Genomic DNA, 18,215 nt, shown 5'->3' on the forward strand with positions numbered 1-18,215 from the left:
TTTTTTTTCAAAATTTCAAAAAACATGGGCTATAACCCACCGTTTTTTTCATTTTCATTTTTTTCAAATCCTCAAAAATGATGAAAAACGGCGTGCCATAGTATGCCGTACGATATGGGCTATAGCCCACGGTCCAAAATGATGAGAAACGAGGCTAACTTTTTTTTTCAAAATTTCAAAAAACATGGGCTATAACCCACCGTTTTTTTCATTTTTCATTTTTTTCAAATCCTCAAAAATGATGAAAAACGGCGTGCCATAGTATGCCGTACGATATGGGCTATAGCCCACGGTCCAAAATGATGAGAAACGAGGCTAACTTTTTTTTTCAAAATTTCAAAAAACATGGGCTATAACCCACCGTTTTTTTCATTTTTCATTTTTTTCAAATCCTCAAAAATGATGAAAAACGGCGTGCCATAGTATGCCGTACGATATGGGCTATAGCCCACGGTCCAAAATGATGAGAAACGAGGCTAACTTTTTTTTTCAAAATTTCAAAAAACATGGGCTATAACCCACCGTTTTTTTCATTTTTCATTTTTTTCAAATCCTCAAAAATGATGAAAAACGGCGTGCCATAGTATGCCGTACGATATGGGCTATAGCCCACGGTCCAAAATGATGAGAAACGAGGCTAACTTTTTTTTTCAAAATTTCAAAAAACATGGGCTATAACCCACTGTTTTTTTCATTTTTATTTTTTTTCAAATCCTCAAAAATGATGAAAAACGGCGTGCCATAGTATGCCGTACGATATGGGCTATAGCCCACGGTCCAAAATGATGAGAAACGAGGCTAACTTTTTTTTTCAAAATTTAAAAAAACATGGGCTATAACCCACTGTTTTTTTCATTTTTCATTTTTTTCAAATCCTCAAAAATGATGAAAAACGGCGTGCCATAGTATGCCGTACGATATGGGCTATAGCCCACGGTCCAAAATGATGAGAAACGAGGCTAACTTTTTTTTTCAAAATTTCAAAAAACATGGGCTATAACCCACCGTTTTTTTCATTTTTCATTTTTTTCAAATCCTCAAAAATGATGAAAAACGGCGTGCCATAGTATGCCGTACGATATGGACTATAGCCCACAGTCCAAAATGATGAGAAACGAGGCTAACTTTTTTTTTTCAAAATTTCAAAAAAAATGGGCTATAACCCATCGTTTTTGTCAAATTGCGGAATTGCGGAAATGGTAATTGCGGAAATTGCGGAAATGGAAATTCTGGAAATGGTAATTTGATGGTAAGGTGACACAGATGCGTTCCAACTAAGTCTTAATCCGTTAAAGATGATAAAAATAATCTGCATTGCCGATAATGGTCACTTTTGAAGGCACATTCAACACCTCCCTTCATTCATCCCTCAAATTCTTTCTCCATGAACAATTGTTCCCTATAGTCCCTGTTCCTCGTCACCCCTGTGTGGCCCTCGCAGAAACCCTGCAGCGTCTCCCACAGTGACAAGGCCATGTGAACATAAACTACCACTGTCCCCTTCAGCTCCCCCTTCTCAGACACCCTCTCGAGGAGGCCCACCAGTGCGCGCTGAGCCAGGACGTGGTCTGTCCCAAACATGTCAATGTTCAGCCGCATCGACCCTCCATTATACGGGACAGGGTGCGGAGGCGTGTAGAAACTGAGAAAAACAGGAGCTTCCTCGCTGTCAGCCAACCATGTGAGATTCCGCCTGGCCAGGATCTCCAGGTTGCCTTCGACTGGTCGCAGCGGCTGCCAGTTTTGAATGATGGCCGCGCCGGGTAGCTGGACCCTGGAGTGGAGTTTGGGGTCAAGGAGAACATCTCTCACCTGCTCTTTTTCCAGGGGAACCATTTCGAGGACGGACCCCGCAGAACATAACTTGTTCTTCAAGTGGGAGAGGAAGCTGTTGAAACATTCTGCTTCAACAACTAAAGAAAGGACAGCCTGTAAGACAGAAGGAAAGATGGGAATGAGCAGAAACGATCTGGAGAACAGGAGGATTGCCTTAATGAGCCCAAACCACACCAGTTGCAACTCCTTGCAACAAAACCGTTCTAAGGTCAACTACAGCAATGGAACTCCTTCAGTTGCAAGGAGTTGCATTGGTGTGGTTGACCTTAAAACGGTTTTGTTGCAATTAAGGAGTTGCAACTGGTGTGGTTTGGGCTTAAGTCTACCATTAGGGATAGCAATGTATGGTACACAAACTATATACAGTATAATAATTATTGTATATTATATGAAGGTATGTATGTATGTAATTATGTTTGTATGCATTATGCAATTGTGCATTCACTGTAGGCCTATGTGTATGCATGCACACACGCACACACTGACCCGTCGTGCCAGCAAGCTGTACTTGACCAGTTGGACATTTTCCTTGGTCAATCTCTTCATCTTTATGGTCGGATAGAGCTGTCGGATATAACTGTCAGCAAACCTACAGGTTAAGTACAAGGTGTTAACTCTTGTAGCCTACTATCAAGCATCAGTGTGGATAACAATTAAATTATCAAATAGGCAATTATTACACGTCAGGCATGACATGAGACCTTCAATAACATAACGTTATTGAGAGGTTGAGAGGAGCGTTTGTTACTACATAAAGAAACCAACCTGAAAAATATCACTACAATAATAATAATAATAATAAAACTTTATTTGTATAGCACCTTTCATGACATGAAATGCAGCTCAAAGTGCTTTACAGAGCAATGGAGAAAGAAAGAAAAGAAAAGCAAGGCGTGAAAAAAATGTAAAAGATCAACTAAAAGCAAGAGTGTAGAAGTGGATCTTGAGCTGTGCTTGTCTACAGAGACTATGTGATCATTTCTTGTTTAAAACTAAAAGAAAACCATCAAAATGACCAGCTCAACAAGATCTACTACCGAAAAACATATTATACCATTGCTGAAAATAGTTTTTTGTTTGTTTTTTGTTTTACTTTGTAATGCTACTGACATTTGTGGACAGCAACTCTTGACAACAACATATTTCATTGTGGGTTTGAGCTGATCAGGCCCTTTTTGATGTCAATCGAGTCACCTCAATTCAAGTGGTAGTTGCCAAAAATGTAATATTCTTTAGGGGCATGCCTTTGTGATTTACTGGTAGATCACAATCTACCATTTGGGCACCCCTGGTGTAGCCTATACAGGTATGTTTTTAAAGTCTCCCATATCAGTTAATCCCTATTTTATACTTTGTTGTATGGAGGCGTTGTACAAAAATAGTGCAAATAGCCAATCTACAGGCTCACAACATAGCTTGTAGATCAACTATTTTCACTGTTTCTGAACATTTTGGACAACAATGACGTGCCCAAAATACTAGCGACGCCAGGTTAAACGCCAGGCTTAGTTTAAACAGATGCTGCAGGGCTGCTATTGGTTTCCATTAATGAAAGAACATGGGGCCCTATCGTGGGCGCGCCTTACCCTTTATCCCTAAACTTATTTGCCATATTTTACTATCTTGAAAAGATTTGAACTATTTTAAAATGTTTTTCAAAATAGTAATACATGACAAATACGTTTTCGGGATAATGGGTAAAATATATCATGTCAGCATGCCGCTGGGGCAAGCTTTTCCGGGAATCTGGCCGAAGGGCTAATCTGCCGCGTGGGTGCAGCTTCATTTCCATCCACCAGCTGTCTAAAAACCCGGAAGAGACCCCGGCAGACAGCTTCTTTTGTCCGCGCATGGAATCCTAGGTCTGCTTACAGTCACCCTGTATGATGCCAGCCACACCGTGACCCCTGTATGTAGATGTGTACCTCTGTATGATGCCAGCCACACCGTGACCCCTGTATCTAGATGTGTACCTCTGTATGATGCCAGCCACACCGTGACCCCTGTATCTAGATGTGTACCTCTGTATGATGCCAGCCACACCGCGACCCCTGGCTGAGGCGCACACCCTCAGACCCTCCACCACCACTGTGGTCCCCTCATCGACCACCATGCTTGACTCTAGTGCCACCTAGTGGAGGAAGAGAAAACATGTGTGAGAGAGAAAAGAGTCCAGTTCAGATTTGAATTGACTTTTTGTTTTTGTTTTCTAATCTATCTACATTCAACCAGTGGTCTGGGGACCACCAGTGGTCCTTGAGGGGATTCCAGCTAAATGTAGAGTTGGTAACCAAATGGACCCTTAAAGATCTTCAAACTCTTAAGAGCATAAAATTAAACCAAATGGACCCTTAGGCCTACTGTCATGGTGGAAACTCATGTCTCAACTCTCATTGGTTAACTTGTGCGTATTTTACAGAGGTCATTGATTGTATTTCCTTGATACCAACATCATATCAAGGTGGTGTAGTCATACATTTTGAATCACTAAGAGTAAATTCCTTGCCCACCAGGTTACACATAGTCGAAGAACCTTTGTATGAGGGCTCCTGCGTCTTCAATGTGTTTTTGTCGACCAGTGAGGAGATCCTGTAAATAAAGGAATCTTGTTCTTTGGTTGATTTAGTTTTTTTTATTATAAGTTGGTGGCCATTTTATCACCGGAAAGATTTGCCAATACTGTCACCCACTCTAATCAAGAAGCCATCTGCCTTGCTGAGATTACTGCTTGATCCAAAAAGAATGGATTCAGTTTTTCCCAGGTGTAAAGGTAGTGCAGCCCTGGCTGCCTACCATCTTGAGTGACAGGCTGTCGGCCAGGGCTGTCAGCCTGTCACTCAATAGAGGGTATGCGTGTGACATCATCGTACCTGTTAGTTATGCGGGAACGCCCACTGAGTGGCAAAAAACTACTTTCTGGCTTGAATTATTCTCTTTCTAGCTGCAAAGTTTTTGTTTCATGAAAATCCACCATAGAAATGTTATGAGCTACTTTGGGAACCACTGCAACACTGCAGTCATACAGATCAGAAGACTGTGGCAACGAGCTCTCATCAGTCATGTTTCCACTTTCCAGACTCTGATATTGCAAAGAAAATGGCATCTGGTTGTACCAAGGCAGCATCCAGATGTGCTTGCAGAATTGTTTTTGAGAGTTAAAAACACCATGGTTGAAGAAAGTGGCAAAACAGCCCACACTCCATTCTTTTCAGTTGGCTTTGAAATCGCTACTATTGTGGAAGGGTTATAATATATTCATTTACTTATTGATCTGGGTCTGGCTGGTTCTGAACTGAACCGGTTCCCAACCTGTGGAAAAGGGGCCTTTGTGTCAATGTGTCCTCACCAATTTCCCCTGGTTGCTGCGTGCCAGTAGAACTGTCCTCCCTGGTTCTATGCGAGGCTTAGTATAGCTCTGGTCCATAGCTCCTAAAGGCTCATTCATAGTCTGGGTTTCTCTCTGTTTTTACTCACCACCGCTCAACATTATTTCAGCTCCGGTGGTCACCTCACCACCGAATATCCAGACTATGAATGAGCCGTAATGTGCATTAGAGCTATGGACCAGAGCTATGCGGGGCTAGGTCCAGTGAGTGACTTTGTGTCAGAATGTGTCCTCACCAGTTTCCCCTGGCTGCTGCGTCCCAGTAGAACCGTCCTCTCTGGCTCCTCCAGCCACTCATGGTAGCGGTGTGGCAGGTAATCGTCGCCTTCATAGATGCCTTCAGACATGGACATGACCTCCTGGTAGTCCTCAGGCTGGGCCAACCAGAACGTCAGACCCTCACAGTCGCCCACGCACTTCCTCTCCATGCCGAGCCTTGTGTGTGTGTGGATACCAGTGTTGATTTTGACAGCTAGTTTTAGTCATAGTGTAACCTGTGTCGTAAAGGCAGTGTAGAACAGTTACCAAATTACAATAAAGGGTTAGAAGTTGGGTTCGTTAACTACAGCCTCAAAGATAGCCAGAGTAATTTTAGTAGCCTGGATCATGTCTTTAAAACGCTTAAGAAATCCAAGTCCATTAGTACGGACAACTCTCACCCCCTCAGCTCTGAGTACAGACTGCTTCCGTCCTTTGCCTAAAGCTCCAGGGGCCAAAAGTAACGGGTATAAATTATCTTTTTTTTTTTACTGTATTTTATGTGATTCATGCGTCTGCCTGTTATGCTTTGCTGTACACCAAATCGCCCTTCGGGGACAAATAAATTAACCTGAACATGTGCACAAATGTGCACAAATAAGACGATAGACAATGAACATTAATTAGATAGGTTCCTTGGTATCAATACAAAAACCTCTTAAGATTTTCAATCTGAGGGTTTTAAAATTTTCAAATCTGTGGGTTTTTAAATCTGTGTGCACCCAACTACTCTGACTGATGAATACCTTATGCAATTTAGTTGCAGTATTTAAACCAGTTCAGTATTAGTTTTCAATGACAATTTACGGAACACAATTTTCAACAAACCCATTCACCACTAAGTGGCAATGAAAAAGTCCAAAAGACACAAAGTGCCTACACTTTAGTGTGAGTGTCTACTGTTACAGACTGCACTGCTCCTTGCAGGGCAGAGAGCTGTTGTGTGTCAATCTTAATAACAGGGCAGAGGCTGTGGTTATATGTATGCATGTGACAATGTCCAGTTCAAGTGTGTGTGTAGTCTGTGTGTATCACTGCACTGCTTCTTGCAGGGCAGTGTATGTGTGACAATTTCCTACCACACTGGGGGAAAACAAGAGCTACGGCTCTGGGTCTGTCCCAAGGAGAATTCAACACGGTCGGTCTGGGTTCTTCCAATCACGGGTAGCTTGCCATCCTCGACCAGAGTCAAGCTGAATCAGAACAGATGAATAAAAAATAAATAAAAAACCGCCATGCATAATGCAAGGCCAGATGCATCTCTGTATTATCTAAAACATAAACACAATGCTACAAGGTTTCATTTCAAATACGTATTGGAAATAAATACATTAAACCTTTCAAATTCACAATATATAACAATTACAATTCAACAGTAGTTCAAACAAAACAGGGTCCAGCAATTGTGAGTGAAACACTACAAATAAAAATGAGTGGCATTGATTGAGAGCACATTTTACCAAATGAAATTATAATACACTTGTGTATTATACTAGTTATTATACTATTACTAGTGCAAAAACGTTTTTTTGCTGAACACTAAAACTATAAATTACAGTTGCATTACCCAATTTTCCATTGAACAAACAGACTAGTCAGCAGCAGAGCACTGCTGTTACATGTCAGCTAGCCACCTAGCAGATAATACATCAAACTGTCACTCACCAAGGTTTGCAAATGAAATCAGCACATCAGTACTGCTTTAGATGACTCGATGTTGCTCCTCACAACAAGCTAAAGACATTAATGCTGTTTTGTTGTATATTCTATGCTTTTCTTAACCCATTGACGCCTAGTGCAACCTATACATTGTTCTACTTTTGATGCCGGCGCACTCTGTTTCTTATCAGCTATTGCTATACATGTAGCAACATAACAATAAAATAAAAAAGAATTAATCCGAATTTTAAGGTTTTCAGAAACCTATAGGCCAGGCCCTAGAAGGCGTACCCAGATTCGGCCTCGGGCATGAATGGGTACATGGGTGAATGGGTTTAGCTGGAGATGTTGTTTTTACTGCAGTTCTCACTCTGTTCTCTCTCGGATTGATTAAGACTAGTTTTACCTGCTGTCCCTGCACACAGGCAACGGGCTCAATTGACAGTTGATAGTTGTTCAGACAAGTTTGGGGGCAGTGTGTCTCATCTAATTAGTCTGAACTGATTTTCTATGTATAGTTTTATGTAGTGAATGAATATGACTGAAGTCATTCATTGTCACTTGAGGACTTTTTAACTATTTATTTTATTCATATCGATGGATGAGTTAGCCCATTTTAATCCATTGTATTTATATATTTATTGTAAAGGGTGATTTAGCCCATTTTATCTATTTTCTATACCTGGGTTACAGTCTCTTGAATAGTTTTAATTTAGTTCATCCAAAAGAGAAATGCTTTACAGGATGACAGTAGCTAGTAGTGTTGTGGCTAACTTGTTGTTAATATAAAGAGGCAGCTGAAGTTTACAGAATATGCTGTGCATTAGATCATTAAGTCAAGTGCTTTTGAAAGTCTATTAATAGTTGTGGAGACGGATGTAGATGGAAAGTCTAGAGATATAGGAGTCATTTTAATTAACATTATCCTATGGAATATGCAATGAAATGTTGGTATAGCGAAGAGGGATAAGGTAACTGATATACTTCCAGTAATAAAACAATCTAATGGCCCATAATAGCCTTATATGTAACCTGGCAAATAGGGCACAGGACACAGACATATATTGGGGTTCTTAATTTCCCAAGAAGTTGGTGTTGGTGTGGCAAATAAGCCATGCAAGCCTGTAACAAAAAATAAACCTAAACAAAATACGGTAGTGGCTCTATCACAAACAGTGTGAGGAACGGCCAACTCACACACTGAGCAAACACTGGTCCCCCAAGCTTCACCCCTTTCCAAGACAGTACAAAGACACAGAAACTCAACCAAGTTGAGTTACTAGTTACTAGTTCAGCTTTCACCTCTTGTTTACAATCATCAAGCTCTTCTCAAAGAAACCCCACAAACACAGGTTGCTTCTTATTATTAATCAAGACGTTTTTCAGTGTAACCCTTGACCCCCAGAACATGGCACTCCTAAAGTGACAGTGCCACCTGGTGGATTTACATAGAACTACATGTAGGCATATATGCCACTGGGCTACATATAGATCAATCTGTACCAGCTGGACAGGGCCGGCTGATCCAAGATACAATATGAGTATATGACAGACCATATTTACAGACTCAATAAAACAATCATACTGTATGTCCATATATCTAGTGATAGATGAAAATTGTGAAAATTGTGAAGATGTGTCGCAAATCTTGGAATATAATTATATTCTTTCAGAGCGAACGTTTTCAACTCAAATCTTTTCAGATGGGGGTCGGCGGCCAAATACAGACAACTCTGGGGCTCCATGAAATAGTTTGAGAACCACTTATTATAGAAACATGGGGTTTTTCAGAAAACTCTCATGATTTAGAAGACATTTGTAGAATCGTCCTCAGGTCTAAATGGCATAAACTACCTAGAACTATAGAGGAATGCTCTCAGAAATACTGTAAATACTTTATAGAAAATGCTTTCAGCCATTCGAAAAATTAAGCTCCGAACCAGTTAATTCACTCCCCAACATGTTCAATTGATTTTGCACATCAACTTCAAAGGGACAGAAATCAGCCTCGTTGGGGCATCGCAAGGAAGGCAGCGGCGTCTCTCGGCTGCATGGTTGACTCTGCAGACCTGATTAGATTCCAACCTCCTGTATAGTTACGGAATCCCTGGAACCAAAAATTGTATTCATTAAATATGGTGGCTACATCAGGCATGCAAAGTAAAAAAAATATTAAAATCATATTTTTACCCATTTTGGGTGGGAACCCCTTTTGGTGTTTTAAACATTGTTATAATTTACCTTTTGAAAAATAACAGATCTACAAGCTCATAGCGCGCCACCGAGTGGCACGCTATGAACTTGTAGGTCTCCTATTTTTGAAAAATCGTGAAAATGTGCCTGAAACATGTTCCTGGAACAACATTTTCAGATGGGGGTCGGTGGCCAAACACAGATCATTTTTGGGGTCCTTGACATGAAATATTGAGCACCACTGATACAGAAACATATACAGCTCAGCTCAGCTCACTGACATGACTCTGTCTTCATGCCCAGAGTACAGCTCAGCACTGGTACCATTACTTTATACAGTGTTCTGGTCTATTCTATGTAACACTGCTACTGGTACCATTACTTTATACAGTGTTCTGGTCTATAAAGGAAAGTGAATCAATACAGATACTGTGGTGCGTCAAACGTCTACAATATATGTGTCACAGTATGATTGGAAAAGCAGTAGGGTGACTTGAGACACGTGAGGTACCGCCAAGCAAGCTAAAGCGAGGGTGTCGCCGTGCAGAGCGTTGCGAAGCCTTTCAGACTCCAACTCTTCATTCTGAAATTGTCAGCTTCTGCATCCTGAATGTATTTATAGTAACTAATATAACCCATTGATATAATCCATCAAGATCAAGTACTTGAAAACTAACATGATCTACAGTAGTTACTAGTAGGCTAGACACAGTACTAGCAGGCCTACATTGTGCCATATTGGGCTGATCACCCTGACGCTAAACAGGGAGACTACAGTTTCAAGTGTTATTTATCCTCATTTGTTTTTCTTTGTTTGTTCTATAGTATGTTTTGATGGCATGCCTGTGTACTTTTACTCAAGTAAAAATGTACTTGTAAACAAGTCCTCTATACATTGTGGTGTTGCTATACGTAAAAGAATCCTAGTATTTCTTCCACGACTATGTACTACTTAAATAAAAAATCACACCCGTGTGAACTGAGTGGTGCAACTCCCCTCTCTCTTCCCCAACCCCCCCCCCCCCCCTCCTCTCTCATTAGCAGGCAACAGTACAGCACTATCTCTCTCTCTCTCTCTCTCTCTGTTTGGCACAACAGCGCCCCTACAGGTACTAATAGTCAAACTCGTGCTCATAGATACATAGGTGAACGTCACATACATAGGTGAACACGGACATTGCTGTTCCTTGGAGTGGTTGCACCACTCAAAAACACACATGAATGACTAGCTCTGGTCCATAGCTCTAATGCGCGCATTAGAGCTATGTTACTCTCAACTTCCGCCGCTCGCATGAATGCAGACCAAAAAGTACAGTTTATACGTGTGGTGGGGGGCTCAGAGTGCGTCCACTAAGGAAAGTAGGCTTTCTAATGACACAACCCGCCTGTTTTGGTGAGTAGCAAAAACGTTCTTTTTATTTACGCCAAAGAGGAGAGGCTGGTCTGATTTCGATTTGAGATTTAAAACGGAAAGTCCCATAGCCTTACTGCGCAGGGCAGAATCGTAGAAGCAGTAGAAGGCTATGGACCAGAGCTAATGAATGACTAACCTCAAATATAGGAGATCAGAGGCTTTGAAGGTGGTGGTGTTGGTGCTAAATAACACTGTACAGCAACCCTCCAAAATAATCATATTTGAACTGAGAACCCCCCAAAATAATCATTATGGTGACTTGAACTGGGGACTAACAAGCACATGGAATTGTAGGATTTGAGGTATTACATTTAGTTTGATTCGGTTCCACAGATAAATATTGTGAAAAATATCAGATCTACAAGCTCACAACAGCTTGCGTTTCGAGCTGTTATGACTTATGAGCTTTCAGATTGGCTGTTTTCACAATATTTTCCTCTTTCTTCTTATTATTTCACAATTTGGACGATTCTTGGCATGCTTTAATACATGGGTGGACAACGGCACTGACAGGCCTGCATGTGGTACAGTCATTCTGCCACGAGGAATGTAGCGGACCCAGCTGGCCAATAAGGTTGAAGATAAACATAAATCAGACAATAATCAAAACACATCCAACATATATAAGCACAAGCTGTTCACTTAAACCATATTTACATAACCAATCAAATCCATACAGTGCAGATATCAAATACAATATGAAAACAATAAACCTCAAAGAATGTAACACACCACCGGACCATAATAAACAATAAAAAGATTTCCCCTTTCCAGCTGGATGCTAATTGTTGAGTCAGTGTGTCCATGGTTTGTTCCAACTGTCTGAAATTATTATAATTATATTACACCTAATGCTTTGTAGATCTGCATTTCTACAACTATATCACACTCACTTCTCCTTTGTTTGTACTTTCCATCACCTTTCCTTTGGCCGTCCTTTGACTCCTTTCCCATCCTTATATTCAACAAATGTTTGTCCTTGTGTCTCTGATGCTTAACCGTGGAAGACTGTTTTAAACCAGTCCCCACCTCCACAGCGGAGCTACCTGGGTTCCAATCACCAATTATCCTTAAACTAGACCCATGTCAAATTAAAGGGCCAGCATGTCAACACTTCCTGAACATCACGATACAGGTAGACTGCGGGTCTGTTACAAGGAACGCTACGAGGACAGTCTGTAGTACCATAAACAATATAGCTATCAGGCCTAAGAGAGACATCTTGGCTCATGCATCATATAATGTATCATAGCCAGGGCACGAGGATGAATATGTTAAGATGAACAACATCATGTACTGGGAAATAAGATAGTCTACACTACAGTGTCATCTCATTCTCTGAGCTCGTCACTCAACTGAACCATCACTCACCACCTTTAGGAGGAACCACTAAAAACACTGTGTACATGATTCTATCTACAGCGTGTTGTCAACGTGGTGCGGGTCAAACTATACCTTCAGTGTTCAAGAGCCCTAGTTTGTCATGAATGAATGAGTGGATTGTTAATTTAAAAAATCACACTCGTGCGAAGTGAGGGGCGCATGCCCAGTATACAAATACTTAAGTAAATGTACTTAGTTACTTTCCACCACTGCCTGGAATGACCTCTGCTCTTGACCTTTTGACCCTTGACCTCAGAATCAGAATCAACTTTGACTATTATCACATCACACAGTTTTCAAGGTGCAAAGACACAGACAGGTATGTATGTATGTGTCGCTGGGCCGGCCGGCAGAGAAGTGTGTGGCGTGTTCAATACACACACAGGTATGTATGTATCGATCGCTGGGCGGCCGGCAGAGAAGCGCGTGGCATGTTCAATATCTGACCCTGCAAAGCTCAGGCCAAGCACATTCTATTGTCCCCCAGTTTGACTCACACAAACAAGCATGCACTCACACACACACACACACACACACACACACACACACACACACACACACACACACACACACACACACACAGACACACACTCTCGCCATTTCTCCCTTTCTCTCTCCCTCTCCCTCTCTCTCTCTCTCTCTCTCTCTGTCTCACACACACACACATACTGCAGCATCAGCGGTAGTTGGGCCGAGGGGAGACTGAAGGGAAAGTGCCCACACAGCAGAGCGCTGAAAGCCCCCTGCCCTTTGTTAGGTCTGGGAGGCCGCGCCCACTGGTGGGCCGCGCCCCTACCCCCCCTCGGTATAAATTGGGTGGTCCAACTTTTTGGCGGTTACACTGTTGTTACACTAGTCGTTATTGGTTCTTTGGAGGATTTGGACCACATCCAGAAACATGTCTCAGTATTCCGGAAAGGTGAGTGAGAGTGTTAACGGAAAGTTGTTGTTCCAACAATCTCCTAATATGCTATATAGAGTTTGGAACAACACCTCCCGAAAGCCGAGACACCAAATCTATCATCTGTTCGTCAATTCCGTTCACGAAAATATATTTAAAAATATCTTTAAAACATATATTTTTTTTTAATTTTCATGTCTGCTAAACTGCAAGCTATATTAATATGCCTCGACTAATTTGAACAGCTAGCAGAGGGCTGGGTCAGAATGTGATCGTTTGTCAGAAATGTTCCACAATATAATTAATAATAATCAAAAAGATTCCTTACATTTAAAAAAAGAATAATAATACAAATAAAATCAATCTAACAATCCTACAAAGTATTGCTTCCAAATGCATTGGTGTGATTTTGGGACAAGGAGAGACACCGCATTTATCTCTGGATAAGCTCCAGAGTGACAAGCATACTTTTATTATTATTATTATAAACAATATAAAATGTATGATTAATACATACTGTAAAATATAAACGTCTCAAATGAAAATCTCCTAATGGTGTGTGAGTGAGTGCCAGTGTTATTTTCGTCGATTTAAACTATACGGGAAAATGTTCATCGACTATCTTTTTTCACTGGCGAAAACGAAATAAAAACCAAGCTATTGCTAAAAGTATGATTAAATAATAAATATATTGACAAGACAATTTCGTTGAACAAATAAAAACTAGACTAAAATGTTAGGGAGGGACTACTGGAGAAGGGTGGAAAGTCTTCATTCAAAGGCAAAAGCACAAAAGATAAACGTTATTTTATATAATATTTAGCTGGTCTGTTCATGCTCAACTTTTAAATTCAACACAGGCTAAAGAAAACACCACTTAGTTCCTAAATTAAAAAGATGAATTGACACGCTGAAAGAGTGTAAAGTTCCACTGTCCAAACAAATTGAAACAGATATGTACGAAAAAACGAAACAATGCACATTTGACACTAAATCAACTGTACATTTTGTTACTAAAATGCGATAACTAAATAGATTTTTTTCCCCCCAAAAGTCTATGTAAACAAATAATCACACCTGTGTGAAGTGAGCGGTGCAGCTATTCTTGTATTGTGATAGTACTGTAATGAAGTCTGTCTGTACTGTACCATACAGTAATCTGTACTGTGTGTACTGTACTGTACTCAGAGTACTGTACACCTGTACTGTACTCTGTACTGTACTCACTGTACTGTTCTGTACACACAAACATGCATATACACACACGCACACAACCTCAAGCAGTGTTTGGTTTGCGATGTGTGTACACACAAGTAAACGCAGAAACAGCACACACACACACACACACACACACACAAACTCAAGCTGTTTTTTGGTTCATGTTTAAAAGTATTAATGACCGTATTTTAAAACACAGAAACACGAGTGCACTCCCTATCACACGCACTTCTACATCAATTCTGCAGCCAATTAAAACATGTTTCACCTGTCAGCAGAGGGTGGAAGAGTAGGCTCTAATGTCCTCCCGGTGGGGGCTCCTCACTGGCAGGTTAGCCAGTAGGATACGACAGCAGTGACAACACAGAAATGTACATCCATTATATATATATCCGCTATATAATGACTCCTTCTTTACCCAATACGTTGTGTAGAAACTCTGTACCGCAGTGTTAAATCTTCTAATATTACACTCGAAAATGGGTCAAATAGACCGTTCCGCCCGCCCTCCCATTTCTGTACGACGGTGCCTGCAGGTGTGATAGACTCCCGGAGCTACAGGTCGGTGCCATTGACCTCCTGCAGCTTCAGTCAATATGTGGTCACTTCTAGACCTAGTAGGCTACATATTTAATGCAGATAATCAGCAGCAGGTCTATGAAAACAAGCCCAAAAGAAGTGACTAAATGGCAAGTTTTACCACTTTACATCAGCCATTTGAAAAGAGCAGATCTATCTAACTCACAAATATTTAGAATATTTACTTTTAACAAAACAATTCTTGGACAATTACATATTAATCTGATGGTCCTTTGACATGACAAAATGTGGGAGCCACAGTTTGAGAACCACTGGTTTAAACAACATTAGGAAACGAGCCAAATATAAAGTAATAACAAAAAGCAACCCGCAACTACCAATAAGTGACAGAAAAATAAGCCTAAAGTGGATTATAATACACAGACATGGAAACACATGGAAATCCTTTCAGAGACAAGGTCCTTATCAGTTCAATAAGACTGTATTTCGAGGGACAGTTGGTGGCGCTACCTAAAATCTAATGTATGTCTGTCTGTCTGTCCTTCACAGATCTGCTTCTTTGAGGGCAAATGCTTCACAGGAAGGAAGCTGGAGGTCAGAGGTGACTGTGATAACTTCCAGGACCGTGGTTTCATGAACAGGTGACACATCTCACACACACACGCACGCACACACCGTAATACAGTGACATGTGACCAAACAACACCACATTTGAACAACACATACCTTTAACACATACCTTTACGCTAGTGGTGTTAAGATGTTGGCTTTCAACGCGGGAGACCCGGGTTCGGATCACAGGGTTCGGATCCCAGGGTATTGCGGAGGGATGCCGGGGAGCGCTCGTTTTCCTTAAGTTACAAGCCCTGCCCAACGTCCCTCAGTCACTCACCGCTCCACACGGGCGATGCTTAGAAGCCGCCGCACGGCTGGGGACTGTAAGGAAAAGAAGCGCTCCCTTTCCCTCGTCCAGGAGCACCACTGTAGAAACAATTGCACCTGTGATTGATAAACTGATATATATATATTTTAATATAGATAGATGTATGTATTTATATATTTATCTAAATATGTATATTTCTGTTTACAGGGTGAACTCTATCAGAGTTGAGAGTGGAGCATGGATCTGCTACGACCATCCCGACTTCAAGGGTCAGCAGTACATCCTGGAACACGGAGAGTACCCCGAGTTCCAGCGTTGGAACTCCCACAACGACCACATGGGCTCCTGTAAGCCCATCCGCATGGTGAGGAGATCTGTTTTCAACACTTTTCATATCAAGGCCCATTCATTATTCGGCCATTTGAAGCCACGGAACCACCATTTGATGAGATTTAGCCTCTCGGACAATATTGTTTTGTTGCCGTTGGTTAAGATTTTGTCCACAATTCAATTCATCGAGTGTTGATGTTGGTTGATGATGATGATAGGAGAGATAAACGTTGATCAACACAATTATTTTACATTTCTAATGCTGTAGACTTCTTGTAAATTAAGTAATGAATGCAGGTGTTTAAGAAAAATGTAACTCTTGAGAGCATGAAATGAAACCATTTGGTTTCATTTTACACTCTCTCTCTCTCTCACACACACACACACACACACACACACACACACACACACACAGCCCCTCTCCACAAGTTAAACTACGCGTAGTGCTCAACCCTTTTATCGACGCACATCGCAAGGCTTGGACTTCCCAACGACAGGCGCTTTGTCGGACGTCCCATCTGTATGGACTATTGCTCATGTGTTCTGTGTTCTGTCCCTCAGCACGGAGAGCACTACCGCATTGAGCTGTTCGAGGCCTGTAACTTCAGTGGTCAGTGTGTGGACATCTGCGACGACTGTCCCTTCCTGCAGAGCCGCGGATTCTCCAAGAACTGCATCAACTCCGTCAGAGTCTACGGAGACGGAGCGTAAGAACCACACACACACACACACTTAAAACGAGCATGAAGGAACGCCTAATCAAAACATTAAAAAAATGCAGCTGTGCAGAGTCTCGCTGCATGCTCTCCCAGAGTGGAGCTCTCTGGGTGGTCTATAGGCGAGATATTTTCGAGGGACATTTATTAGCCAGTCGTATTGGCTACATCTGTCATTATAAAAAGTAGTGATTTTTTTTATTGAATATCTTAGTTTTAATGAAATAGAATTGATGGTTTTTAATCATTATTTGTTTTTAAGGGAAAACTGTATAATGGCAGTTATTACACTTCTGGTGTGCCAATTAATGACAGCAAAGCATGAACACCTCTCTCTCTCTCTCTCTCTCCATGCAGCTGGGTGATGTACGAGGAGCCTAACTTCCGTGGTCGTATGTACATCGTCGAGAGGGGCAACTACTGCAGCCACAACGAGTGGCAGGCCCAGAACCCCAACATCCAGTCCATCCGTAGGGTCTGCAACTACTTCTAGACGCTGCCTCCTAACACCTAACACCTGACACCCCCCCAACCCCTCCCCCCCCCCCCCCACGACGACACCAGCATGCAGTCCATCCATCTGCAGGGTCGTCAACCACTTCTAACCCCCCTCCCCCCTTCAAACACCTGACTCCGCCCGCTATAACACCAGCATGAAGTCCATCGGTGGGGTCGTCGACTCTTTCTCCCCTCTACCCGAACTACTGAGCCCCCCCACCCCACCCCACTCCCACCATGAGTGAACTCTGAACTCCTCTGGAACACTCTGGAAATGTACAATAAATAAAAGAAAACAAAAGAAAAAAGAAGGAAAGGAACATGTTTTTAATCAAAAACCTCCTGTGTCTGTGTGTGTTCTTTTTTGAGACTGAGGGCCTGTTAATAATAATAATAATAATAGCCAATATCCTAAGTAAGAGGAGCAGCAGGCGCTCAAATCACTTTAGCTGAGGCCTGTAGTTAGACCTGGGAGTTTCAGCTTCCCAGGCAGGCTCTATAACCATTCTGTTATGGTCTACCTGCAAGGTCTACCTTGGGGTAATGTTGACCCTGCTACAGTATATCATGTGTGAGCTACTGTGTTGACGCTCCAAGCAACAATACACTAAACTAAAGCATCTATATATATATATATATACATTTGCGACAGGTCACAGGTGAAAGCACAATACATCCGTCTAAGAAGTCTTTCTCTACAGAAGTGTTAATATTGTAACCTCGACACAGCACATCATAAATTATCCCGCATTCTGCTTTAACACGGCACAGAAACAGGAACTGAATTAATCTTATTACTCCAGGACCTGGCTAAGACATGTATGCACTTCATTTAGCGGAGAATATCTCAACTGTTCTTGGCTAATATGATCCCCGCAAACAACTTAGGAAATGTAAACAATTCTCTATTCTCTAATGACCACGCCCTTTTTAGAATAACCGCCACTTAAAACATGCCTCTATCTTCTAAACCGTTGGAGCTACAGATTTTCTGAGATGCT

At 41.6% G+C, this 18,215-nt stretch overlaps 2 protein-coding genes across 2 annotated transcripts; one reads left to right on the forward strand and one right to left on the reverse strand.

Moving 5' to 3' along the window:
• Window positions 1–1,362: 1,362 nt before the first annotated feature.
• Window positions 1,363–5,649, reverse strand: LOC308336427 (putative N-acetyltransferase 16; the record flags this gene model as incomplete). Its single annotated transcript, XM_080793790.1, has 4 exons — window positions 1,363–1,929; window positions 2,323–2,425; window positions 3,858–3,967; window positions 5,458–5,649. The coding sequence occupies 4 exons, from the start codon at window positions 5,647–5,649 to the stop codon at window positions 1,363–1,365; spliced, it is 972 nt and encodes a 323-aa protein (XP_080649916.1).
• A 7,377-nt stretch (window positions 5,650–13,026) lies between these two features.
• On the forward strand, window positions 13,027–17,209 carry LOC308336151 (gamma-crystallin N-B; the record flags this gene model as incomplete). Its single annotated transcript, XM_080793416.1, has 5 exons — window positions 13,027–13,047; window positions 15,337–15,428; window positions 15,878–16,034; window positions 16,562–16,707; window positions 17,074–17,209. 5 exons carry the CDS (start codon window positions 13,027–13,029, stop codon window positions 17,207–17,209), a joined length of 552 nt encoding a protein of 183 aa, XP_080649542.1.
• Between the last annotated feature and the right edge of the window lie 1,006 nt (window positions 17,210–18,215).

This window comes from Protomyctophum bolini (assembly GCF_963924005.1).
Source record: "Protomyctophum bolini genome assembly, chromosome: 21".
Classification (NCBI taxonomy): domain Eukaryota; kingdom Metazoa; phylum Chordata; class Actinopteri; order Myctophiformes; family Myctophidae; genus Protomyctophum; species Protomyctophum bolini.